Below are 25,950 nucleotides of genomic sequence, written 5' to 3' on the forward strand. Positions count from 1 at the left end.
GCAAGGATTCACACAGAAAAAATTCTATATTTACGTGTGCCTAAAATGTCCTGGAGATGGACTGGATATTTACAACAAGGACAAATACACCGAGGACAGCTACTGAAGGAGAGAAGGAGCCTCTGAGCCTCCTGGGTTCCGAGGTAGCCTCCCAGAGGCCTGGTTAGAAGAGGCACATCCTTGTGGTTCCAACAGGGACTCGCTTGGAAGGAACCAGGAAAACAAATGTGCTTTACATGGAACAAGGACCCCTTCATTGTTTCTTGTCACCCAAGGTCCAGGAAAAGCTCTGAAGTCTGACAGTTATATGACAGATCCCAGGAAACAAAGCCCTCTCTCAGATGAGCAGCTGAAAAGGCTAAAGGGAGTGCAGGCAGGAGCCCAGGTTGCGTTGAAGTGACGGCTTCAGGAAGGGGGGCTCTGCTCTGCAGACATGCAGAGGGACATGCAGAGGGACACGGGTGGTGTCCATCTGGGCCCCAAATCAGAGGAAGATGTGCACATGTCTAAATGGGGATCACAAACTCCCTGAGAAAGCAGAAAGAAAGCGCAGCATTTGTATTTTACACCAAGGGGTGGAAACATAGCATCTCAGACACTGTGAATCTTTTTATATGACATTTTATTTTTTATTGTCAATGATTAACTTTGAGCCTATTCGAAAAGTATCATGATTATACTGAATAAAAAAATATAGATGATAGAATAAAAATATTAGGTTATACGAAGTTAGTTTTTTTTTAAAATCATCGTCCACCAACATTTTCAGTATTTTAGAGCTTTGAAAACAAAACATAGAAATTTAATTTGCATTGTATTTTTTTACATTTCCAGCAGTTAAAAATTAAGAACACATATTGGCAGTCATTTGCAGACACCTATTACAATAAATGGAAGGACCACAAAAACGAAAACGGGTTCTAAGAACCATCATATATACACACTTCTGTACAGAATGAGGACAATAAGAATTTACCCAATTAAAACCGTCTCTTGTGGTATATGTATTCTGTTTTAAAAAGGAGAGAAAAGTGATCTTCCTATATTTATAGTTATTTTTCCACTTGATCCAGTATTTTTAATCGTGTTTCCACTCCATAAATTAGTAACTGTTCAGTAGCTGAGAAATAGCCTAGTTTAAATTATACCAGAGGAAATCAGGCCTTCCCTGCAAGGGTTGACCTTAATTGCCCGATGCAGGTTGAAGAGACATTCAACCAACAAAAAGTCACACCGTCAGCCACAGCAGGGAGGGTTTGGAGAAACATTCTGTACATGTGAGCTGGGACGGGACTCTGAGAAGGTGAGAGCTCAGAAGCTCAGGCACTGTGCAGTTCTCAAGGACAATGGCCTAACCTCTCCTACGATGCGCAACGCGGCTCAGCGCAACTCTTTGCTAATGTGTCATTTGGCACAAAAAGAAAGGGCTTTTGGGCAAGACTTAGGCTCTCTCAAGGAGGACACCCTTTCGATAAACATAACAGTACGTCCCAGACCCACGTCCACCTTGCTTCCTAATACGAAACCTACGCACTCCAAGGTTGAAAAACCAACTCCTTTTAAGGAAAAGCGATTGCACTAAATGGCAGACATCACAGGCCCAATGAGGTAAACGCCAGACACAGAAAAAGACACGGAGGGAGAGGAGAGATGACAGCTTGGTCTTTCCAGCCCGTCCTGCCGCTCACTGCACGATCCCGGAGTCCACGGATGTCTGCTTGCGCGTCGTCTTTGGAGGGGGAGGAGGCGGGGTTTTGCTGGGCAGTGGCGGTGGCAGGTGCTAGAAGACAAGAATATGAGGGAGACGTCATGTTACTGATGCTCTGACAGGAGAGAAATGATCTCCAGGTGGAGTCTGTCCCGGCAAGATGGTGGCATGGGTGGGAGGTGGGGGCGGGAGAGTTAACGTGTGCCCCTGGGTGGCGACTGCCCTCTCCATGTGACTTGGCGTCAGCCACACTCAGGACTGGGCTGCTGCAGCTCTGATTAACTGCTTTTCATAAAGCACTTTAGAAGTCGGCACAGCCCCTGAGAAGTGTAACCCCAGGTGCCGTTGTTCGAGGGGCCCTTGGAAACTGACAGGTTTCAGACCTGGGCAGTTTAAACGGTCAAGAGCAAGTGACTGTGGGCAATGCAGGGCCAGGGCCGCCCAGGCAGCCTGGCGGTGCCACCGCTGAGCCTCCCTCAACGAGGACTCATGGGTTCCTCCTCGTGCCCCTGAAAACGTCCCTAAATGTTCAGGGACAAACAAGTCCTTGGAGATGCTCTCCAGGGGTGGGCGAGGGGCCCTCCCTTGCTCTCGGAACTGGAAAAGCCACACGGGCAAGGCCATGGGGGCAGCTGCGGCCGCCCAGCAAGTGACCAGTATACAGGTAGTTTTTCATCCAGTCGCTTCCGAAACTGCAAACGGAGGCAGCTGAGAAAGGTGAGGGGGATGTTTAAACTCTTCATGGGGGGAAATGCCAAATGTAAAGAAATGGTGCAGCTGTGTTTCAGTAAAAATTTATTTATAAGAACAGGTGGCAGGCTGGATCTGGCCCGGGGGCCAGGGTTTGACTTAGGTCCCCAAGAATGAATTGACAACTGTAAAGATGACGGAACAAAGCCCTGTGTAGTGGACCCGCCAGGACTGAGGGCGGCCGGTGCCCTCTCTTTCGGTGCCCTGGCACCATCACAGACGCCTGACACACAGGAGAGGTGACGCCTCTTTACTTAAGCAAACAGGTAAAGGAGCGAGCGAGTGAGTGAACAGGTGAACGGATGCAAGAATGAATGAATGAATGAACAAGTGAATAAGTGAACAGTGAGTGAATGAACCACTGAATACGAACAGAGGAACAAATGGACAGGGCAGGGTAAGTGGATGCAGGCCACAGGGAGAACAAATAGCAACGAATTCACAGAGCACCGGCATCTTACTACGGGCAGCAGTGGATTTTTCAAAGCCTCGCAGTGGAGGGTCACATTTAGCTCAATGTGAGGAGAGTTTCAAGGTCAGAACAGTGAGGCAGCAGTCTGCCTCTCATCACGCAGACAAGTGAATACGAAAAGGACCCAGTGCTTAACACAGAGAAGAGAATAAATGTGGAAAAATACAACTGATACAATGATATTTAGACATTATAAAAAGGGAAGCAAAATAGTAGACTTGAAATCGGGAAGAAGGGTTAAAAGCAACACCTGCCTGGAGGTCTGATGAAATGGCTGTTTGTTTACATGTGGTGGAAGCCCTGCGTGTTTTGTTTTCTTTTTTCTTTTTCATAAGGCAGGCTGCAGGCTTAAGCTTTGATCGCCCGGGCATGCACTGCAAAGGTGGCTGAGTGGGTAGACACACAGCCAGATGAAGAGCTTCCTCCCACGGAGGCCCCTTTGCTTTAGAGGCCCTGGTTGGTTTCAGTAACTGACCATTTGGGCCACTTGTTCGTTCCTCTTCTCGGGCTTTCATTTCCTACTCTTAGGTTTCAGAGTCACCACTTAGGAGTGAGCCCACCGAAGCCCTAGCTCCCAGCCTGGGCCCCAGGAGAGGCAGAACCCCGGCTCCTGGGGGAGCTCTCTCTCCACCCGTGACCTTTCTGTGTGTCGTGCTGTGTGATGTCCAGGTCCTGTGAGGAATACACCTTTATTTTATTTTCGGTTTCCTGACGGTTAGTGCTGAAGGGTGTCTTGCCATCATAAGAACACAAGGGCGGGTCCAGCCACCACACTGGTATTGGACAGGCTGATACCGGCACAGAACACACGTGAAAGCCAGAGATGGGTCCGTGGCGAGCCACTGAGGGCCAGGCCACGCAGTCGGATACGAACACATTCCTTTATGCCGAATACGAGCGCAGCAGGCTTATCACTAATAAGCGACACGTTAGCCCACATTACTGGTGGTCAGAGCCATTTCGAAAGAAATGACAGCTTACAGTGGCAACAGCTGGAGATACCAGCCCACGGCTGATCAATGAGCATGACGGGAGAATCAACGACCCCCCACAGCAGAGGAACAAGCATCCTACACCAGCTCTCAGGAGGCCCCCTAGACACGCAACTACTTCCAACTAATTAAGACACATTAACCACGGCCGTGTCGCCTGGACGCGCTCTCATGCTGCAGGTAAATCAAATAAGAAACAAATAGCAAGGAGACTTGGGAAATTAAACTAATCGAATCACAGCCCCTTTGTAAACGGAGACAGAGTTTACATGTACTAGTCCCAACAGCACTGGCATCAGTAACAGAATGATTTAGCAAAGAAACTGAGTTCATACAATGTTGCCCATGAGTTGATTTGTAACAAAAACAAGACTTCCTCCTACTTCCGCGATCAGAATTCTTAGTTCACGGGTGGAGGGAGACCTGCCGGATAGTCCTGCTTTTCCAATAAAATAAAGATGTGGTCGGTCAACCAAGCTGCTAGGAACACAACACCCCAACCAATCGGTGTTCCCCTTTTGTTTGAACTTGTAGTTAGACTTGGGTTTCCATAGTTGCAACAAACCATTCGAGCCCTGTGAAAAGCCATCATCAGGTAACCTGTCCCCTTCCTTCTCCAGGGCCACTTCCCTACAGCGGCATCTTTAGGGAGAGAGGGCTGATCTCAAAGGCACCACAGCCTCAGAAGGGCACCCGTCCCTTCAGCATGAAAGATGAAGTTCCCCCCCTGTTTGGTTTTCTTACACAAGAGGAATACATCAAATGTATATAGGACCATAAATAAATCCCCTCTCTCTTCCACTCCTCTCACAAGAAGAGAGACAATAAACTTACAGAACACTCGGTGCAAATGTCTCCATAAAAAGAAGAAGAAAAGGTGTGCAGGATTTATATTGTTTTTTAATGGGAGAAAGCACACCTTGCCGCTGTGAAAAAAATCACAGCCCCGTGACAACCTCACGTGTTCAATGTTGCACAGCTGTTGTCATTTAATGACTTTACTGAGGCTCCCCAGCGCACAGATGTGAAGGCTATTTTGGTCTTCACACTGGGCCAATTTGAGTTTATACAGATGCACCTGGAATCGGACCTCCCGCCCCCCTTGGGTGAGTCCCCCGGGTGCCTGGCCCTCCACGGGCACGCTGACCGCCGCACGCGGGCCGGTGAACAGCTGAGAACCTGTGCGGCAGCAGCCTGGCGAGCCAGGCCAGAATCACTGTGGATCGCAAAAGAATGTCTCTGGAACTGTCAACGGGTAGCAGAGGTCCTGGTTTCACGGCTTTTTAAGACTTTCAGCTAATATTTGCATTAGCAGCAAGCCCAGAGGTCACTGAGCAGTGAGCACACCGGACGAGATTAATGGCTGAAACAAGTTTCCAAGGGGTACCAGCCTCGGGGAACCAGTACTGGTGAGGGTTTGAGCTGGCTGCTCAGGCTTGTGGCAGCCAGCACCCCGAATCTAAATGGGGAAGGGTTTCAGGGGGGCACAGTTGGAGGGGTGTGGCCTCCAGGGACCAGGGTTTGCCTAAATTGGAGCCAGGTCGTGCTTGTCCTGTGCAGGTTCTCTGTGTGGCGAGTGCCTGTCCCCAGTGGGGGGGTGGGGGGAGGGTGGCCAGTGTGGGGGTGCTGCCATTGGGAGGAGCTTCTGGGACAAGGGCTTCTCAGGGGCCAAGTGGGTATCCGATAGGGGCGTGCCTCCATGCAGCGTGACATCGGCCAGCTTCTTTAAAAAGTCACACATACCGAAAATGAGACCTAACCAGAAACGCCCTAGCGTGAGTTTGCAGGATGCTCGTGATAGAAGCTCTATCCCAAACATAAGCCCCAGTTAAGATCGTCAGCCAGACAGGACTGAATACATGTAGATTTTTGTACATGAATAAATGAATAAATGTAGATCACTGGAGCAAAAATTAACATAAGACCCGGTCTTATTTTCAGGGAAACACGGTAATACCTCTTCATAGAAAAGCTGTGTTTCAAAATCAACTTTCACAAGAATTGCACCTTAACTGGAATGACCCCCAAGGTAAAGGGGTCGCCCTTCGATCCAGCGTCAGGAACTTCACCACCCTTTCCGAGGTCACATCTGGACGTGGATCTCTATGCAGTGATAACGACAGAACCACAGATCGCACGGACCAGAGCTGTGACCGCTGTGACCTCTTTCTCAGAATCAAAGCTAGCCTAGCTAAGGAGACACATTAACATCAGGAATGAGGGTTTTCGATTCTGTGGAGGGAACGCCCTGACTTACCCTCTGGTGAGGAGGAGGGGGCGGGGGCGCTGCCGAAGCCATCGTGTCCTGCTTTTCCATCAGGTACCCGTAGTCCGCCACGCCGCCTTTCAGAGGCAGAGGGGGCGGGACCTCGGCCATGTCCATCCCGGTCACGCCATTCAGCTCCAAACCTGGAAAACCGGGATGGATTTAAAATCAAACCCACATCCCCGCGGGGTGTGAACCATGTGTGGATGCTTCACGTTCTCTCTGGGAGCGGAGCGCGGAAGGGAGGCAGAAACACTTGGCCCCGCAGAAACGCTTGTGAGCAGGGCAAAGAAAAGAGGGGTGGCAACGTGGAGGGCAGGGCACACCCTCCTAGAACAGGGCACGTTCTAGAAAGAGAACATCCAGTGCCATACGGCACCCACGCCCAGAGCTTGAAGGAGGCACCAATCCACTATAAAAACAGCCACATCACCCCGGGTCTCTTCTGATCCCTCCCTGGGCACCTGTGCCTCGGGGGCATCTGCGCAGCTGGGCGGCACAGGGGCAGTGTCCGCCCGCAGTTTTGGAAGCCCAGCCGGGGCTCTGTCCCCAGCCTCCCGCAGGTATCGCCTGGAGGGCTTCCCCACACAAGGTCTACGCAGGCAGCGCACAGCCAGCCGCCCCCTTTCAAAGCATCTCACCAGGAAGACCCAGGACTGCATGGAATGAAGTTATTAGCAGCAGCAGTCACTCTGGCTGTTGCTTTGAATAGGCCAAGGGAAGTACAATTGATTTTTAAAGTAAACTGAAAAAGGAGCCCTTTGCGAATGGGGAACAGTCATTAAGACAGCATATTTTCTCAACCCTTGTTGAGACTCTTCAAAATAATCTGTTTTCCTTTCATGTTAAAGGAAAGAAAAGTGACATTTGTGCTGACGGGCCCATTTTAGAGTTTTCCCAACGATCCAGATGATGAGAAAACCCTTCGTCGGGACAGTGCTTCCCGGGAAGAGTCATGTCCGTTTACTGGGAAGCCCTGCTGTGGAATCCTGGGGAGCAAGAGACCTGGCTGAACGGCTGCCCTCCGGGTTGGCTGGCTGGTTATTTTTATTGTGGTAAAATATATGTAACTCCAAGTTTGCCACTTAACCACTTTAAGTGTGCACATCAGTGGCATTTATATATTCATAATGTTGTGTGACCATCACCACTATCTATTTCCAAAACTTTTTTTATTAATATCACCTCAAACACAAAACCTCTACCCTAAGGCAACACCAGCCCTCTCCTCTCGCCTGAAGCTCACAGGGGGTTTTGAGAGCCAGGATGGGCCCCACACTTTCTGTCTGGGAACTCGGGAGCCCAGGCCTGAGCTCTGGCCAGATGTGCTGAAGTCCACTGGGACAGGGCGACAAGCCAGGGGCCCCTGGAAACTCCATCTGCTGCAACGGGCAGAAGGAGGTCTAACCTCAGAGGCTTCGATCAACGGGGCCGTTACAGGACCGTGTCCTGAATTCAAATGCGGAGAATGCTTGACTCACTGGACTGCAAACTGAAGCTCAGCTTGGCCCGTGGCGTGACTGGAGGGGGTGTCTGCTGGGAGGACGGCGATGACGGCGACACTGAGAAGCGCCTTTCACTTCCAGCGACGTTGATCACCTGGCTCTTCGGTCTCTGGGGCCGCAGGGGACTTATCTATGATAGAAGGACAGAAAGAGTGGAGTTAGGGTCTGTCGTGGGCTGAGTTGTATCACCTCAAAAGTCACATGTTGAAGTCTTAACTCCCAGTGCCCATGAACGTGACTTTATCTGGACATGGGGTCTCTGCGGATGACAAAGTTAAGATGAAGTCATTAGGGTGACCCTAATCCAATGTGACTGATATCTTTATAAAAAGGGAATTTTGGACACAGGCACATGCTCACAGGAGGAATGACACAGGAACATGAAGGCAGAGATCAGGGTGATGCTTCTACAGGCCAGGGAACCCCAAAGATGGCCAGCAAACCCCCAGACGCTGGGGGAGAGGCCTGGACCAGTCTCCCTCCCAGCCTCAGAAGGGACCCACCCTGATGACACCTTGACCTTGGACTTCCAGCTCCCAGACTGAGACAATACAGTCCTGCTGTTTACGGCACCAGCTGGTGGTACTTTGTCACAGCAATCCTGACTGATGTCTATTACATCAGGACATTTTATTCACATGTTTCTTACAACTTGGTCTCAGATCATTAGGCCTTGGGGAACACAAGCAATCCCAAACCACTCTGAAGTAGGAGTGATTAGAAATGTTATTGACCAGTAGAAAAGGGAGAATCCAGGTATCGCCCCTCACCCCCCAGGCGGGCGGGGGGCTCGGGGCTGGGTCCTGCTGGGCGGGCCAGTGGCAGAGCATGTGGGCGGAGATGTGTTTCTTCTAAGTGGTCTGCAAAGGCAGGGCTCACCTGGATGCCACTGAGGCTGAAACGGGGAGAAGAAGGTTTAAGCCCTCCAGTAGCGGGGTGGGTGAGGGGACCAGGCTGGCTTCCAGAACTCTGCCACGCTGATGGAGCAGATCCCGGAGAGCTGCCATCCGCCCTCAAGGGTTCCCTGCAGCTTGACTGCTGGGGGAGCTCTGGGAGGCCTGGCCAGGCTCGGGGCTCTCCGCGGGGGCTTCCCGGATTGTTCAGGTGCAGCGCCCACCCTGCCCACCTTTCTGGTTCTTCTGTCCTTCCTGTCCCACCCCATAAGGGCCCTTTCTGAGGATGCTGAGAGCACAGGATGTTTTACTGTGAGATGCACAGGGCATCTGGAGGGCACCCCCCCCAACACACACCCCAGGCTCTGAGAGGCTCAGTCAAATGTCATGAATTGTTGATGATGTGAATCAAGTAGGAAGTTAAGCCAGCCCCAGAGAGCAACCCGAGAATCTTTGCAGAAGCTCAGGGAGGCCCAGCTGGGAGGCAAAGAGCAGTGGCTGCCCCAGGAGGCCCTGGGGGGCACTACAGGTGCCAGGGTGGCCTCAGCTGAAGCGGCTGCTGCCTCTGCTCCAGCAAACCTCCCTCCAGGGGGGCGCCCACTGGCCGCCTGCTCGGCCCTTCCATGGCTCACGGGGGCTTGTGTAGGAACTCTAGGAGCCTAACTACCCACAGATCTTGCTGGCAGTGTCACCTGCGGAGAGAGGCCCCTCTGCGTACAGACAGGTAGCTGGGCTGGACCAAGAACAGTAAGCCAGCCCCCAGGGAGACGTCAGGAGTGCTGGCTCCTGGGGCCGCAGCTGTGGTCACTCTGAGACTCAGGCAAGGCCACGGAGGCTCACGGCTCTGCGCGCTGACCCTGGTGTGACCCTCTGGGTTTGCTGAGGGTACTTTGGGCTGAACTCAGCCCATGTTTGCCAAGTCCTCCCAGGCAAGCTGGGCCCCAGTGGGGAGGGAAAGAAGTGGCCCTGTGACGGCTGAGTGCCTGGGCACCCTCTGACTTCTTTTCACACAACTCAGTGGTGATCAACTCTGCCACTTGGCTCAATTTCTGAGACCCTCTGTTTTACCAGCCTAAAGAACATACCGAGACTTGCACAGTGTCTGGCACTTAGTAAATATTCAAAATACGTTTCTGTTTATACCCCCACCCAGTTATGGTGTCTTGAGATGTGAAGAGTGTATCCTGGGCTTGAGAGCAGGGGACCTTGGCCAGAGCAGGGTCGCTAGCATCCCAGTTTTCTAGAATAGTGGCCAGAGAATGGGGGAGGGGGGTCATCAGAAACTCCCAATCGCAAGGCTGGAGGCCCCACCCCTGGACACTTAATGTGCGCCTCCGCCCTGTCCCTCTGCTGGGCCCTGACATCCTTGGCACCATCACACTGCGTGAAACACCATGGCCAGCCGCAGTCAGAGCTGCATCCAACGACCCCAGAAGGGCAGCCACCTTCCAGAGCCATGGGGTGGCTCTCAGGCCTGCCTTCTGCCGCTAGACAACCAAGCGACACGGCAGCGCTGGTGCGAGTGGCAGAATCCGGATGAAACAGCCTCTGCTGATTAAGACACAAACAAGTGGGGTGCGTCCTGTTCAAAGGTGGTGCCATCTGAGCCCTTTGATCAGCAGCCCTTCAGTCACAGGCAGGACAGGTCATGGGCCCCTGGCCACCACAGACACACGCCCACGTGCTTCTAGGGGGAGGTGGCTCTCCGCCTGACTTAGCCTGTGAGAGCCTCTTCTTCGTCTTGCTTCCAAGTAGCACTCTGAGTAAAGCTGACCCAAGAGGCGCTTGGTGCCTGAATCTTGCCCGCAGATGGCAAACGCTGCCGTGCACTTCGGGGAGCAGCAGCGCCCCGGACTCCATCGTGGGACAGAGCCGGTGTCACACAGCCAGGACTCCGCAATGACCCAGTTTCCCTGGGATCCATCTTTAAGGCAACTAAGCAGCACCTGTCATGTTAAGTCCCCAAAAATCCTTCTGAAAGATGGCTGGGAGATCTGAGGAGCAAGTCAGGCTGGGAGGACCACAAGGGACCCTGCTGCTGGAGGAGTCCAGCCGGGAGGGGCTTTTGGGCTCTAGCTGAGCTGGTTAGGACACTTGGGGCTTAACTGTGGCTCAGTGATGTCCAGTGAGGAAGGGGCGAGGGAAGGGTGTTCGCTGGCACGGAGGACTGCTTCATGACAACAGCAGCATTTCTGCTCATCTTCGATGTCAGGACGCATACTGGCAGAAGGGCCAACCTCGTGGGAGAGACTATGAATGCGCGGGTCCTGCCGAGGGACCCCCACCCCCACTTCCCCTTCGGAATGGAGGACGGTGCCAGCCAAGCATCCTGTGGGAAAAGCGTCACCCTGTGCCCTCCCATGCCCGTCAGCATCGGGCTATGTGAGGCGTGGGCTGAGGGAGACCCCAGACTGTCCCGTGACTGTCTTATGGAGCAGGCAGTGAGCTCCAATCCACAGCCCCACTGGCCACCTGCGGAGCAAAGGTGGGTCCCAGCAGCTACCACAGAGCCGCGGGGGGATGCTGGGAAATTACCGTCTCTGAAAGGATCACAGCCTCCGACTGCTGCAGGGGGATGTCGGCGGCCTTAAGCTCCTTATCGAATATCTCCTGGTGCTTGCTGTTCCTCTTCTCCTTCTTCTTGTCCTTCTTCTCCTTCTCCGGGTCGTCCTTGTCGAGCTTGTCCTGGGACCTGGAGTGCATTTTCTTTGGCAGGAGGGGCTCCAGGGCAAACCTAAAGGAAACGGTTGTTTAAATCACTGACATCTTCGTAAGAGAGCAATTGCTTTTCACCCGGAGACACGTGTCAAGTCACACTCAGGCAATCGAAGTGCTGACTGGGAACTGATGAGTTTTACAAGGAAAGGAATGATTTTCAAAGAGAGGTCGAGGGAGCCTTGAGATACACATCAGCCAATGGCAGTGCATGGGCTGTGTTTGTGCCTCACTAGCAACAAACTGGCAAAAACCCCCCACACTTCTACGACGGTGGGCAAATAGGGAGGCTGGGGGCAGTGATGAAGACATGCCGGGGCTCCTGTTGGTCTGCGAGGGGGGATGGTATTTGGGGTATATTTCAAAGGGGAACCCTCACCTTTTAGGGGTTCCTACTGAAATATTCAAAGATGTGACAGGGAGAAGTAGGCAGATACTGATGGAAAGAAGGTTCTGTTTTGTTGATTCGAACCCGGTTTCCGTGGCTAGTTTTAGATCACAGATGTGTGGGTTGCTTTAATTTGAAGGCCCTTCGATGGCCCAGTGAGATGCAGCTGATGCCCACTTGCAGGTATGTGGAGATACCCTCAGGTTACCAGCCAAGAACTGAGCTACTGAGCACCTGGGTCCGAGCTCTGCCTCCCGCTGGCGCATGAGACGTTCTCTAAGCACTGTGGGCTGGTGGTCCCCAGTCGCAAGATGGAACAGGCCACCACCACCCTGCTGCCTACTGACACCAACAAGGGGGTATAAAAACACGTACATGGCCGACCGAGTACATGGAGCGTGGGCTACTTTCTAAGGCACGTGTCACCGCCGAGTACACACACACATCTGCATCCAACTGCGAGTCACTATTTTAATCCAAGGCTGGGGAGGAAGGCACCCTGTTTCTGTTCTACTGAGTCATACGGGGGAGGGAAGAAATGGATCCAATTCTCAGACTGGAATGTCATCCTCTGTACCAAGCCGGAGGTAGGAGACAGGGCCACCATGCAGAAAGGTGCGGAAATGGCTTTAAAAACTTACAGCGCTAAGCCATGTGTAAAGCACTGGTTTTATGAGGATCTTGTATTTTCAAAGTGTAGCATGTGAAAATGGTAATCTTTCTCAAAAGAGATATGGTCTCGTAAGAGGAGCTGCAGTCATGAGAGTCATCGATGAGAAGCAGCCTATATTGTGATTTCTGATAAATGTCGTTTGCACTGTGGGCTACACATCATTTCAACATGATGAAGAGAAGCAGCAGAAGAAGCCAAGAGCATTTACAAAAGCTCCTTGCCCTCCAGCTGCCCAGGGACCAGCAGTCTCCAAGCGTGGTGGCAGGGCAAACACCAGCCCTCACCAAGGTGGGCTGTGGGGACAGGGAGCTGGCCCGAGCCTGCCCTTGGGGGCTCCCAGGCCTCACAGTGACCTTGAGCCTGACTTCCTGAGCCACCTGGACAACACCTGGGCTTTCTCAAGGAGAGGCTGACTGCAAGAGAAGGGAACTTAGAGAGCCAGTCACATTTTCATCGTAACTGTGGTTTCTTTTAAACTTATTTGTGAAAGGCACATTTGGAACAAAACCACTGCTCAATTAAGGCCACTGCAGCAACCTTGCCCCCAGCGTGGGGGCGGTAACACAGAAATCAACATTTACATGGATCGTTTGCAAAACCACCTGCAAATCCACAGGGGCTACAGGCCAAGAGCAAGTAGTCACATCGCCTACTCTGTCTCTCCCAGTAAAACTGAGGGGCAGCAGGAGTCGTTGTTAAGGTGCGTACCGTTTACACAGTAAGGGTATTGAATGTAGGCATTGATTATCAATAGCTGCTAACGTCGCTGAAACAGAGAGAGGCAGACAGGCTGTCCCTCAGAATGGAAGGGGTTATGAAGTCATCCTGTCCCCAAATCAAACCTGAATCTGATGAAGCCTCTAGAAGCAACCATCAGTCTGCAGGGGATACGGAGGGCAGACACACACATCCAACGGCACAGGAGGGATGCAATCAGCCAACTCCAGACTACAGGTTAGGTAACCCAGACTTTGCAAGGCATAAATCACAAGAAAAGAAAGGAAGTGGAAAGAAAAATCGATTGATTCAAAGGGAATTAAAGAGATATATCAATCAATTGCAAGGTGAGAATCTTATCTGGATCGATTTCAAACCAATATACTTTAAAAATATGACATTTATGACACAATTGGAAATTAATGCCAACATTTTATAATATGGAATTACTGTTAATTTTTATGTGTGATAAATGTTTTTTTAAGTTTTATCTTTTAGAAAAGTTATACTGGATATTTATGGATGAAATGATGTGAGGTTTGAGATTTGCTTCAAAATAATATGGGGGAGGGAGAGAATGGAATACAGGCTGAAATGAGATTGGCGAGGAGTTGATAATAGTGGGTACAGGGCCTCACTATAACAGTCTGTCCACTTTGTATATGCCTGAAAACTTTCCATAATAAAAACTTAAAAATGGCTGATGAAATACACATTTTGACTTTGATCAGCAAGGCATTTTGGGACACCTGGACTTTCCCAACCAAATACACAGTAACCAATAAGTCAACATCCACTAGGTGTTACATATTGTATCTATTATACTAGAAGCAATAATAAAAAAGCTTCATGATTTTTATTCTAGCTTTTGCAGGACTTGAGACAATGTAGGAAAAAAGGACTCGTGGGTGTCATTAGCTCTGAGGAAGACCTGCGCTGTGAACTACAGACAAGTATTCAAAGAACCAAAAGACAGGTTGCGCTTTAAGTTTTTCACCTTATGAGAAGCAACTGCTGACAGGAAGTCCAGTGAAACCTTGGATTGCAAGTGTTCTGCAAGATGAGCAAACATTTCTAATACATTTTAACATGGTAAACGAGCGATGTCTTGCAGTACGAGTAGTTTGTTTCTGGAACAAATGATGCTCGCAAACCAAGGTATCACTGTACTTTATTCTGCAGGTCCCTGTGCCAGTTGAGACCAAAGTCTCATTTTCTCCATATTAGTCACACAGCTTGGGGTGGTAACCCCGAGAATGAACAAAAATCTGGACTCCACCAACGATGCCTTTTAGTCCAAAGTTAAACGAAGGTCTCCCGGGGCGAAGGAGATGAGTACCCACGCTTCTGTTCATAAGTGCAATGCCCCACTTTCCTCTCCACAGTCTGCGCCCCGTTTCCACCCTCACCCCTAGTGCCTGGAAATACAAAGCCTTTTCGTAACTAGCCGGGGGGCTTTCCTGGGGAGAGGCTCAATTACATTTCTTTAGCAATCTTGTTCTAAGTGACAAGCACACATGATTTAAATACCTCTAGACTGAGAATTTCCATATGGACTTGGCCTTGTAAGTAGCAGACACTGATAAAAATTACTGTTCAGAAAAAAATGTGGGTGTAGTTTTCAATTCTCCATTGGGCACATAAGTTGTTGCCGAAACAAAGGGCACGCAGAGCTGACTGTCCTTTGAGTGTCCTGGAAGACTGTGCCTGCATGCTGCAGGGGCCAGGGCTTGGGGGACTGACAGGGTGATGGATTGCCAACCAAATGGGGCCGGATAAGCACTCAACTCTGCAAACTCGACAATAAAACAATTAGAAGTGCTTCTCTGAGGTTTAAATTGCATGCCACGTTTTTCTTTTTTGTATAATAAGAAAAGAACACACTTTACACGTTTGCTACTCAAAAGCACAGCAAACGTCAACACGGAGGTTCTCTCAACACGGAGCCAATGCGAGAGCATGACACACGCTCCCCCGTCTATCAGGCTGAGTCCCCTTCTCAGCCGCTGTGTGCTTTCTGCTGCTCAAGAGCAGATATGGGTCTCCCGAGAAAGAAGGTGGCCCTGGCAGCCTTCACGTAAGCCTGACTGGGTGTGACAGCCCTGCCCTGGTGTGACACCATGGAAGGGAGCCAGAGATGGAAAGTCCAGGTACACGGCCGGCCAGGAACGCAGCACGCTTCTCCTAGGACATGTTGAACAGACCTGTACAGTCACTGGAGGTTTTAAGATGTGATGGAAACCTTAGGGAAAGTGGTACCAAGGGTGAGAACTTCTCAAAAACTCACAAGACCCTGAAAGCCTTACGGGGTACTACATTCGCAAAGTCTTGGAGGGTCTCAGCTTCACAGATAGTTTTAATTTCAAAAATGCCTCAGATGTGATGCAAGAAACCCAGAGGCCCCTCTGGGCCCCTTCCAGCCCTCTCCCTGATGCGGAGGCTGACTCACCCATCAGAGCCCGGCCTGGAAGGGGTGCTGTCCGATGACAAGGAGGAGACGGAGGCCACCGACAGAGGCCGTGATGAAGAAGGCATCGTGAAGGATCGCACCATGGACCGAGGACGGCTGCCTCGTCTGTCGTCCAGGCTTGAGGGCTGAGAGACAGAGGAAAGGGGATGGGAGGGGGAGAGAGAGGCTTGTCTGAAGTCTGTGCCGAAAGGCTTCTACCTGGCACGGTCAGGCTCTTGGAACTAAGTGGTCTCAGCAGCCTGGAATCCAGACCAAAACTGCCCACACTTTTATAAACACTACATGTTCCTCCTGTTCAGAGTCGGAGATGAAAACAATGATGGTTTGGGGGTTTTCTGAAACCTGACCCAACACTGAAGAATCCCGGAAAGAACTTGCTTGGCTTTAAAAAAAAAATGTTTAAATGCAGTTTTCTTTACCAAGACCACAGAGCATCAACCTGTTCCAAAGTCACAGTAGAATGTACTGACCAGAAAATTTAATTTATAGAGAAACATGTAGGATGTGATGAAAGAATGTGCATGATCTTTAGATGAACTCTGTGTATCTTTGCATGCTGACGGACGGTGCAGATCACCAACATAACAGATATGTGACGACTGAGCCTGTCTGAACCCAAGTCAGATGCGCCTGCTTGTAGCTAAGGCGCGACTGGGCCAGGGGTCCGGTCCCCCTTCTTGCCAGGCAGTGGGCTGGTGATGCATGCCCGAGAAACAGGGTCCCTGGGCCGAGTTTTCCATCCTCTCTTTGACATATGATCGTATATTACCAAAACAAGTGTCCCTGAAATATACCACATGTCAACCTGTAATTAGCTACAAAATGCTAGTGTAGGTTCCCTGAGCCAGATGTTGGCACATCTGGGACTGCAGCTGCTGCAGAAGCTCCTTTCTGTTACCTGAGGACGAGGAAACCAAATTCCCGTAGGGCGCCTCCTCTCTGTGTCTTCGGCTGCCCCACCCCTCACCCCCACGCCCCCAAAGCCAGCATCTCATTCAGCCAGGACCCGCAGGATAAAGGCCAAGGTGGGCCAAGCTGAGGGCTTGCGGGGGCTGCCCGTGGATTAAGAAGTCAGAGGGTGTCTGAGTTCTCTCCTACGGCTTAGGCTGGCTCAGAAAAATTGACAAAATGGTTTATGTCCTTTCTATGGGGTTTTTATTTTTAAATCCATCTTTTAAAAAACAGGATGATACTATATTGCTTTTCAAAGTATTCTGAGATGTTTGCAGGTTTTCAAAGTAGGTAAGACAGGAGAGGCTCTCCCAGACGGCTCTTCATTGTCGCATTTCTCCGAGGACGGCAGGGGCATCTGCCTGGCCTTTGCCTGCTCACGGGAGACTAGTTCCACGGTCTGCGTCTCGGGTCCCAGGATGGAGGGGGACTCAGGAGGGTGGTTTGAGGGCACGAGCACCCACAGGTGGGGAACGCACTCTTCATTCTGTTCCTGGACCGCCTCTCAGTGAGCCTGTCCCAGCGCCAGCTGGGAAGGGCCCCAGCTGCCCCCACAGAGAGGGTGGCCCGTGGTGGGGATGGTGGCTCCTCAGAGTGTGCTGGAAACTGCGAATCGCCAGCCCAGGACAGCTGCCTGGGAACAGGACAAACCTGTCCTTAGGTGGGGAGACGCCCGCCACCCACATGACACCCCGCCTTCCTGCCCTTGCTGTCCTTCGTCCCTGAGCCCAGCAGACGCACGCACAGAAACACTGAATGGCAGCACAGGGGAGGGATATGAAGGCTGCGTGGTGAGCAGGGCAGGTTTCCGTCATTTCGAAATAGACATTAAATGATCCACAGAAGAGGAAGCTTTTCACTTAGTAAGAAAACTTCGAGATCTCACAAGTGTTGATTTCTTAGAAAGAATTCAAAGTGGCGTCAGACCTGGAAAGAGGCGCATTAGGATGTGCTCCGAGACCCTCCTTGCCTCTTGACGCTGACGGTAATGAGCTGCAGGCTCCGCGGCCATCAGCGCTGCTCAGGGTTCTGGCTCGCACGGAGGTGCTCTCGCGTGGCCTGGCAGGAGAGCACCGGGCTCCCCAGCCGGTCCACCTGCGGCAGCTCCCGCTGGGCTGGCAGTCCCAGCTCCTGCCGGCTGAGCTTTCAGACCCGAGTCCGGCAGCTGTGTGACTCTTGGCTTTGTCAGGCTTATGCCAGGCTGGGCCCAGGGCTCCGCCATGGCCGGCAGGGTGCAGCGGGTGGGAGAGCAGGGGCTGTAGTCAGAGCCAAATGGGCCCCGCTCAGGGGAGGCCCCGTCTCTTCCATCTCCAACCACATGGGCAAGAGAGGGGACACGCTGCCGCGTAAATTACAGTCGTGAGGAAAGCACAGGCTGGGGCCGGCTCACAGGCTTCAAACGCTGGGTCCGCCCCTGGCGGGCTGTGGCCTCGGGCCAGTTAACCTTCCCAAGTCCCCACTTCCCCATCTGTAAAACGGGGATGACCACAGCGCCCCGCTCATAGCGTCACATGGATTCAGCAAATTCTTATTTGCAAAACACTTGGAAAGGTCCCTGGCACATTGTACGCGCTAAACTGGTGTTTCCTAAATAAGATGCATATATGAAAAAAAGGGAGTTCAACAGAGAACTTCAGAGAGCAGTGGACAGGTGGAGCTGGGCCAAAAAACGGAACCAAAATGGCACATCCCACTGGACACCTGGTTCTTTAGGAAGCAGAGAACAGTGCCCATGTTAAGGGAAGCACAGTGACTTCCCATGCGTGCAGCCCTTTTGCAGGCCCAGGGGAGACCTGCGCGCACACACCCCCCTCCATGACCGCCGGCATGGCGTTCTCGTAGACCAGCCGGGGTCTCCCTGCCTCCTTTCGCCACACTGCTGCTCATCTCTGAACAACGGGGAACGGGGGCCTCGAGCCTGCTGTGCCAGACGTCTCCAGGCTCCACGGGCAGTCAAGGTCAGACTCCACAGGGTTCCCCAAGATCGTGAGCAGGATGGAAGTGCTGTCCTGCACCACACACCGTCACGATGCTCTGGTAAGCGGTCTGGCCTGGCCCCCACAGCTGCGAAGACACGGCTCGAAGACCACAGGCCTGCCATTGGCTTGAACTGTAAGGCCGTGTGTGTCATTAGAGTCACAAGCTGCTCTTCTGTCATGCTCCTGATCCCGGCACCAGCTCACAAACCTTCCACGAACTCTTAGCAAAAGCCCAGCTCTGCCCCTCATCCCAGAGCAGAGCCTCCTGCTCCAGACTGGCACTCCAGGCTTTGGAGGGCGAGCCCCTTCCCACCTTGCCCCTTCGATTCCTCTGTGCCCAGTGCATGGCTGTGTCTGCTCTGGCCTCTGGCCTGCCCTTCAAATTCCCGCCCCCCAGCCTTCCCCCAGGCAGTGTCCTCCCCACCTCCTCCCCTGACCATCCCCAACGTACCCTTCCTGGCCTCGATCAGTGACAATTTCCTCTAACAGGTAAGTCTTTGCTGACAATTTCTGACCGACCTCAGTAATCCATCACCCCTCCCCCAGTGATTTTGACCTGCGGCTGGGCATAGGCTTGACCTGTGCTCTGGGACATTGTGAGCGCCGTTGGCCTATGTTCCTTAGCCCTTTGTGTGTGTTGTATGACTCCAGATGTGGTCTTTCTGTGACCCAGCTGAGCAACTGGGGCTCTGAGGCGTCCCTGTCGCTCCATCACACACACTAAGGGCCGATCGTGTTCGCAGCATGAGAGCCGGGCATTTGGTGGCCAAGCAAATTCATGAATGTTCACTCACCCTGACCTCCCCAATTATTGAAAGGAAGCTACTGGTTTGCTGCCAGATGGGCTGACAAAGGGGGCGGAGGTCCCTGACACCCCCGCTTCCTCGGCAGGCATCACATACATGTTGTGGTTACTCTGCCCTGCGAGCCTGTCGCTGTTGAACGATGTGACGCACAGAACCCCCTTCAGCCACAGGACCCACTTACCATGGTCCGGACGCCATACTGCTTCTCCACTTTTTCCTTCAGCTGTTTGAAACAGGCTTCCATTCTCTCATGAAATGGCCTCAGTGCTTCTGTGACTTTCTCTCCATGGATCCTGACCCCTTCGGCCAAAAATGGGATCTGAAAAACAAAGGGGTCGACCCTCCTTATTTCTTGGTTAATGGTCCAGGGATGGAACGCACACCGGGCGGAAAGTGGCAACGTGCAGCGTGTATCTGCTTGTCGGTCCAACTCAAACTGGCTGATTAAATTCATCAGCAGGCACACTGCCCCCAAAGACCAAAACGTTTAAGTGAAAATCATTTGTGTTTCAAATTGGGCACGTCTCGTGCGGTGCCGAGCACACGACAGCCACTGGATTATTTCACGGACTCGCGTTTGCCCGTCAATCCAGAAGAGATTTCTCTGGGTTTTCACTTGAGTTCGGGAACGGCTGCATTTTGAATTTGTTTAGATGTGACTTGATCTATTAGCAGTGGGTCATGTCACCATGAAAAGATGGTTTCTAGCTGAGAATATGGTCTTTGTAGGCAACTGAGACCCTATTCCCAAATGTAAAGGTCTAATTATACGTGATTTGCGGTCCTGAAGGGTATTCTTATTTGGAAAGGAAGATCACATTTATTCTTCCTTAAAGCTAAAAATAATCATTTCTCTGCCAACACTGCTGCCACAAAATATCCATGCCAACACTTCATTTCCGAGCACGGAGATGTAGCTGCCCTTTGAAAGCATCACAGACAGACGTTTCATCCCCAGCCCGAGACCCTAAGAGTCCCTGCTGCTGGGTAGGGTAGGAGCGGCTCCATCTCTCCCCGGCTTCTGCTTCTAAACACTCCCCCAACCCCTCCAGCTCAGACAGGGAGTTAGACACTCCTGAATGCAATCAAGCTAAGAGGCTTCCTCTTAATAATTTATAATTAAATCAAAATACTGATTAAAAACAGGTTTTTCTAATATGACAGAACACCAATCTCAATGAGCAGATTTATTAGGAAGAAGGATAATAAGTGCACAATTGAATTTCACGTGAACAAATTCAAGAAATCTTATCAAGATGAACCAACGCCTGAACGGGATTTGGTTGCCATTTATAACCCGCAGCTGTTGTCTCTTGTGGTGCCCGGGAAGGACGGAATAAGCGGCGCTCCAGCCCCACCCGGCCTGCTCTCCTGCTGCACTGACAGTTTGTTTCCTGACAGTTAGGCCTATACCCTAGGAACATGCCAGGTATCCCCTTCCCGCCCGTTATCGCCCAAAGGGCAGCGTGCAGGTGAGATTTCAAAATGGCTGGATCGGTTTAACATTCCATATGAATTCCTCCTGCAGATGGCAGCGTCCCAGGCGAGCTGCAGTTTGCTCAGGTTCAACAGCAGGAAATGCTTCCAGTGAGCCCTCTGCTTCCGCCTCAGGGGAGGGCAAAGGCAGGCGGGGGACAACTTGTGGTGGGACAGTACACGTGTTGTGTCTATCTGGGTGCTGACCGGGGGTTAACGCACAGCCACCCTAGATACCAAAAGCATTTTGGTAGAGAATGGACCTTTCTCAAATGTGCAAACACAGTCCAATCATTTCTGTGTTTTCTGTTGGTTTGATAAAACTCTGAATTGGGCAGACACCTAACATCAAAGAAGCTGCTGAATGGACCAAAATTAAGGCCATTCGGTTTTGGTCCCTGGTACGACGTGGACTGCGATTTGACTTGGCAGCTGAAATTTATGGGGTGTGAGATTTACCCCCTCGATAAGTCCCTGACGCTGGTCACATAGAACCTTGTTCGAGATGGGATCTGGCCCTGGATCTATGCTCGCTTGAGACTGAACTGCAGCTATGAATAAAAATACGTTCCAACATATGAGATGCCTAATAACAAACAGAAGCAGCAGGTGGAGGCCTGAGGGCACCTTTGGAGGCCCTTTAGTTCCACGGGTTCCAACCCGGCTGAGCACCGAACTCTCTCAGACAGATTGCTGAACCCCATCCCCAGCGCCCCAATTCGCTCCAGAACGGGGCCTGGGGATCTGCATTTCTAAAGAGTTTCCCAGAGTCCAGAGAGAAGGGAATCGCCTCAAGGGATTCAAACTGAGCACGCAGCCTGCTCTCCAAAGATGTCCTTCTAAATGGCAGTGCTGTATTTGAAGTCTGCTCGTCTGTCTCCTGCACACAGATTCAGGACCTGCCAACAGCACAGAACACTTGAGAGCATGGCTCAGTGCTCCAGGAGCACCACCCTGGCGACAGTGTCGTGCCTGTCATCAGCTGGGGACGATGAGTGAGCTTGGTCTTTCATCTCATGCATTTCAAAAGAGAAATACAGATGCATCCCAGCGGGTTAATCCGAGTCTGCGTGGACTCATCTTTGGACTCTCGGCAGGGAGGCTCGACCAGACAGCTGCATCGGGGAATGACTGAGCTGTGCCTTTGAGGAGACGGCTGGTGCTACGTGTGACCTGGTGACAGCTGTAAACCCAGAAGAGGCCCCGTGCTGCCTGCACCTGACTCCAGCTCCCGCCTGGGAGGAGTGGGTTGGCATCATCCTGTTTGAGCGATGGCGAAAGCCAAACAAGGAGCTGCCTGCAACTTAACCAGCCTTCACGTGATTGTAGGCACCAAGATGTGCTTATGGTACATCAGTGAGGGAAACTCTGCCAACGGGTCCTGGGCACGCCCAAGGAGAAAACCCCACTCCGCCTGGACGGAGCTTCAGGAAAATAGCAAACCAAACACACTAACCAGCAAAACGGAAGAAAGCATCCTGATAATCCCCAGACTTCTTATTGTTGATGAGTGTGTGACTCAATTACTGATACTAAAATACGGGTTTTCAAAACATTTGCAAATGAAAGCAAAATCATAGGTAATGTTTTGAATATGCATTTTTCATCACGTTTGATTTAATGAAGTTGCTAGAAAACAGATTCCTTCTCTCAACTTTCCTGGGAGCCACTTTAAAATTCATCCTTTAATACAGTTATTAGGGGTGATGACATAGTGCTGACATAAAGTTCTCTCCGGGGAACAAATTATTTTCCTCTGTAGGACTTGAAACTCTTAAAATCCAATTTGCTGTAAAAGCTTACAGGAAAAAAAAATCAATAGAACTTTTGCAGACCAAACGAGTTTTTGTGTAGCAATGGTTTTATAGCCTTCAGAGGAGTTTTGAATTTTGTACCCTTTGGTTCTATAACACCTCAAATGGAATCCTTCAGACTCCTAAACTGTCTCCCTTTTTTCAGTGACAGGGAGGCCGCCTCCATGAGGCTTCCATTCCAGGCAAAGACCCGTCTGCCAGGTCCCTTGGAACCCACCCCCAATGTTTCTTGTCACAGAATAATTCCAAGGCAAATAGATGTCAAATGCATATGGATTTGTGGCAAAGTCACACCCATTAGGATGGCTACTGTAAAAAACAACAAAACCAAACCAGAAAACAACAAGTATTGTCGAGGACATGGAGAAATTGGAACCATTGTGCACTACTGCTGCTGGGACTGTAAAGTGCTGTAGCTGCTGTAGAAAACACTCTGGTGGTTCCTCAAACAATTACACATCGAAAGACCACACGACCCGGCAATCACACTTCTGGGTCTATACCCAACAAAGAGAAAGCAGGGACTTGAACAGATATCTGTACACACACGGTCACAGCAGCATTATTTGCAGCAACCAAAAGGTGGAAACAACCTAAGTGTCCATTGATGGATGAATGGATAAATAAAATGTGGTCTGTAAATACAATGTGATATTATTCAGCCTTAAAAAGGAAGAAAATTCTGACGTGTTTCAACATGGATGGACCTTGAGAATAGTATGCTCAGTGAGATAAGATAGTCACAAAGGACAAATACTGGATGATTCCACTGATATGAGGTACCTAGATTAGTGACATTCAGAGAGACAGAAAGCAGAACAGTGGCTTCCGGGGGCAGGAGGAATGGACAGTCAGTGTTTAATGGGCACAGAGGTTTCGTTTTCAAGATGGAAAGTTCTGGAGATGGATGGGGCTGATGGGCGCACAACAGTGTGAATGTGCTTAATGCCACTCAGCTGCACACCTAAAAATGATCAAAGAGGTAAATTTTACATTTACCACAATAAAATATAAAATAAGTATGTACTTGTAATTGGGCTTGAAACCAAAGCTTAGCCCCACTCCACCCTAAGCGGTCACATCAGCCCACATGCTGATGATGGAGAAGCCACCAAGTTGAGGATTCAGGGGCAGGATAAAGGTGTCCATAGAGGTGTCCTCAGTAACAGTCCCACTGTCTCAGTGACCCGACAGTGTTTTCCTGGGATGACCGCGTGTGCACACATGCACACACAAGTGCACACACATGTGTACACACATGCATACGCAACACATGCACACACGTACGCATGTGCATGCATTCGCATACATACATAAGAGCATGCACACACAACACATTTTACACACGTGTACACACATGCACACATACATGCACACATGCACACACATAACCATGCATATAGACATACATGCAATCACAAAAACACACATGCACACATGCATACACACACGTCATGTGTGCACCCCCCCCCCCAGGCCTTGCCTTCTTCCTTTGGGGTTAGCATGCGAGGGCCACATCTGTGGAACACAATGATACTGAAATGCCCGGATGCCCTTGGTTGGGCGATCAGGGGTCACGCTCCAAAGATCCACTGGGAAGAAAGTGCTTGGGGAGCAGGAAGCAAGGTGGCCTGGGGTACAACGCCCTCTGGGCACAGGGAGGCCCAGGCCTCCACTCCCTCAGTCAGACCTCGCCTCCCACATTCGAAAATGAAGCCGAAAGCAAAGAGTTGCACAAAGCCCAGGGCAGGTAGGCAGAGTTCCCAGAGAGCCGGGTCTGACGCCCCTCCACCTCCAGGCTCACGAAGGCTCCAAGAAGCGCAGATGTAAAGAACAAGCAACTTCCCACTGAACACAAGACACCTCCAGGGTCCCCCACCCTTTAAAGACCATCACCCTCTGAGGAAAGACTCTGGAGGCCACAGGGGTGCAATTGGGAAAGCAAACTAATCTGCTGTCTAGCAGCTGGAAAACACAAATGAGGACCTGCTCAACCCAGCACAGGCGGGAGAATGGGAGGGGCGGGGAGCACGGCGCTCTGCAGCCTCCCAGCTGCACCTCACACAGATCCATCCGCGGGTACCTTTCCTGGGCCAGGCTGAGCTGAGCTCCCTAAGACAAAGGTTCTGACCTCGCCTCTGATGCTCTGCGCTCTCAACACCACACAAAGGTTTTTCCAGCGGCCGGTGAGCTGACCAACGGGAGGAAATACATCAGGCAAATTTGCAACAGAGAACTTTCTGGGTGTTCCAATTCATGGCTGCAGCTCAGGAATGGAGTTAATCAGGGCAGTGGGGGGTTTATCTGGAGACAAACGTGGCTACGTGCGCTCTGGCTGATGTCCACATGCCTCGGGGCCGGCCGGCATGTATGTGGAGGCGGCCCAGGTGGACCTGGGACCTACACTCGCTCTTTTTCCCCTAGCCCTGCAAGGCTGCGGGCGGACGCTTACCTGCCATGCGATCAGGTCCTTGAGCTTCTCAATCTGCTCGTGGGCCTCTGGGTGCTCCTGCAGGTATCGCTCTGTGAAGAAGGCCTGGTGGAGAGAGGGAGGCCCACTCAGAACACCGCTCACCAACACGCACACCCACTGTGCACCGCGCCCCGGGGAGGGCCGTGGGTAAAACACACACACCTCTGCTGCCGCCACGGAGCTCACGCTCCCCGTTTCTGGCCCTCCCAGCACCCAGGGCAAAGCGTCCAGTAAGGTCAAACAAATAAGTGGAGTGAACGGGCAGCCAGGACAGGCATTCATTCAGTGGGCACCCCAGGCCTGGGAGCCCAGTGAAGCCACGGCTGACCTGGATGGCACAGGCTGCTGAGTGGCAGCTCCCAGTGGCTCACATGCCTATCACGCCCACCTGGCACCCTGCCCAGGTTGCCCTCACACCAAAAGGCAGCTGCCACAGAGCAGCATCTCCAGTCCAGGGCAGCCAACCAACCACCCTTCTTGCCTGTTCTCATCCAGTGCCCCTTCCTCCTGTTTTTACTTGGTCCAGACCAGAGGCCAGCACACTTGTTCACGAAGGAACTCAGCTCTTAGCCAGGGCCATTGTTGCATCAGGAAAACAGCCAGACTCTAAGTAATGAACGGCTGTGTCCACGATTCAAACCTGATTTATAAAAACAGGCGGCAGACTGTCGTGCAGACCCCTAGTCGGGACCATACTCGTGTGCTTTGACCTCTGACCTTTCCCATGGAGACACTGCTCAGGGAGATCAGCGGCCCTCTCCACTGGAGCAGCCCTGCTAAAACTGTCTTTGGCCTGTAATGATTCCAGGTCTCTTGAAAGCCACCTAAGGGTCACTCTCCAGAGCCAACCTGGGGGGGAAAGTGCCCAGGCCGGCCGTGTCTGGGGTGGGACTTGACCTGCA

General features: G+C 51.5%; 1 protein-coding gene across 1 annotated transcript in view; it reads right to left on the reverse strand.

Annotated features, from left to right (window-relative positions):
* Nucleotides 1-776: 776 nt before the first annotated feature.
* Nucleotides 777-25,950, reverse strand: part of DOCK1 (dedicator of cytokinesis 1) — a 461,498-nt gene continuing 436,324 nt past the window's right edge. Inside the window, exons 43-49 of the mRNA XM_019654186.1 lie at nt 25,028-25,111; nt 19,467-19,604; nt 15,529-15,674; nt 11,122-11,320; nt 7,670-7,823; nt 6,180-6,331; nt 777-1,780 (exon numbers count right to left, since the gene is read on the reverse strand). Coding sequence (XP_019509731.1) covers nt 1,685-1,780; nt 6,180-6,331; nt 7,670-7,823; nt 11,122-11,320; nt 15,529-15,674; nt 19,467-19,604; nt 25,028-25,111 — 969 coding nt within the window. The 3' untranslated portion in view covers nt 777-1,684. The remainder of the gene's footprint in view (nt 1,781-6,179; nt 6,332-7,669; nt 7,824-11,121; nt 11,321-15,528; nt 15,675-19,466; nt 19,605-25,027; nt 25,112-25,950) is intronic.

The sequence above is a fragment of the Hipposideros armiger genome, unplaced genomic scaffold, assembly GCF_001890085.2.
Source record: "Hipposideros armiger isolate ML-2016 unplaced genomic scaffold, ASM189008v1 scaffold_216, whole genome shotgun sequence".
Lineage (NCBI taxonomy): Eukaryota > Metazoa > Chordata > Mammalia > Chiroptera > Hipposideridae > Hipposideros > Hipposideros armiger.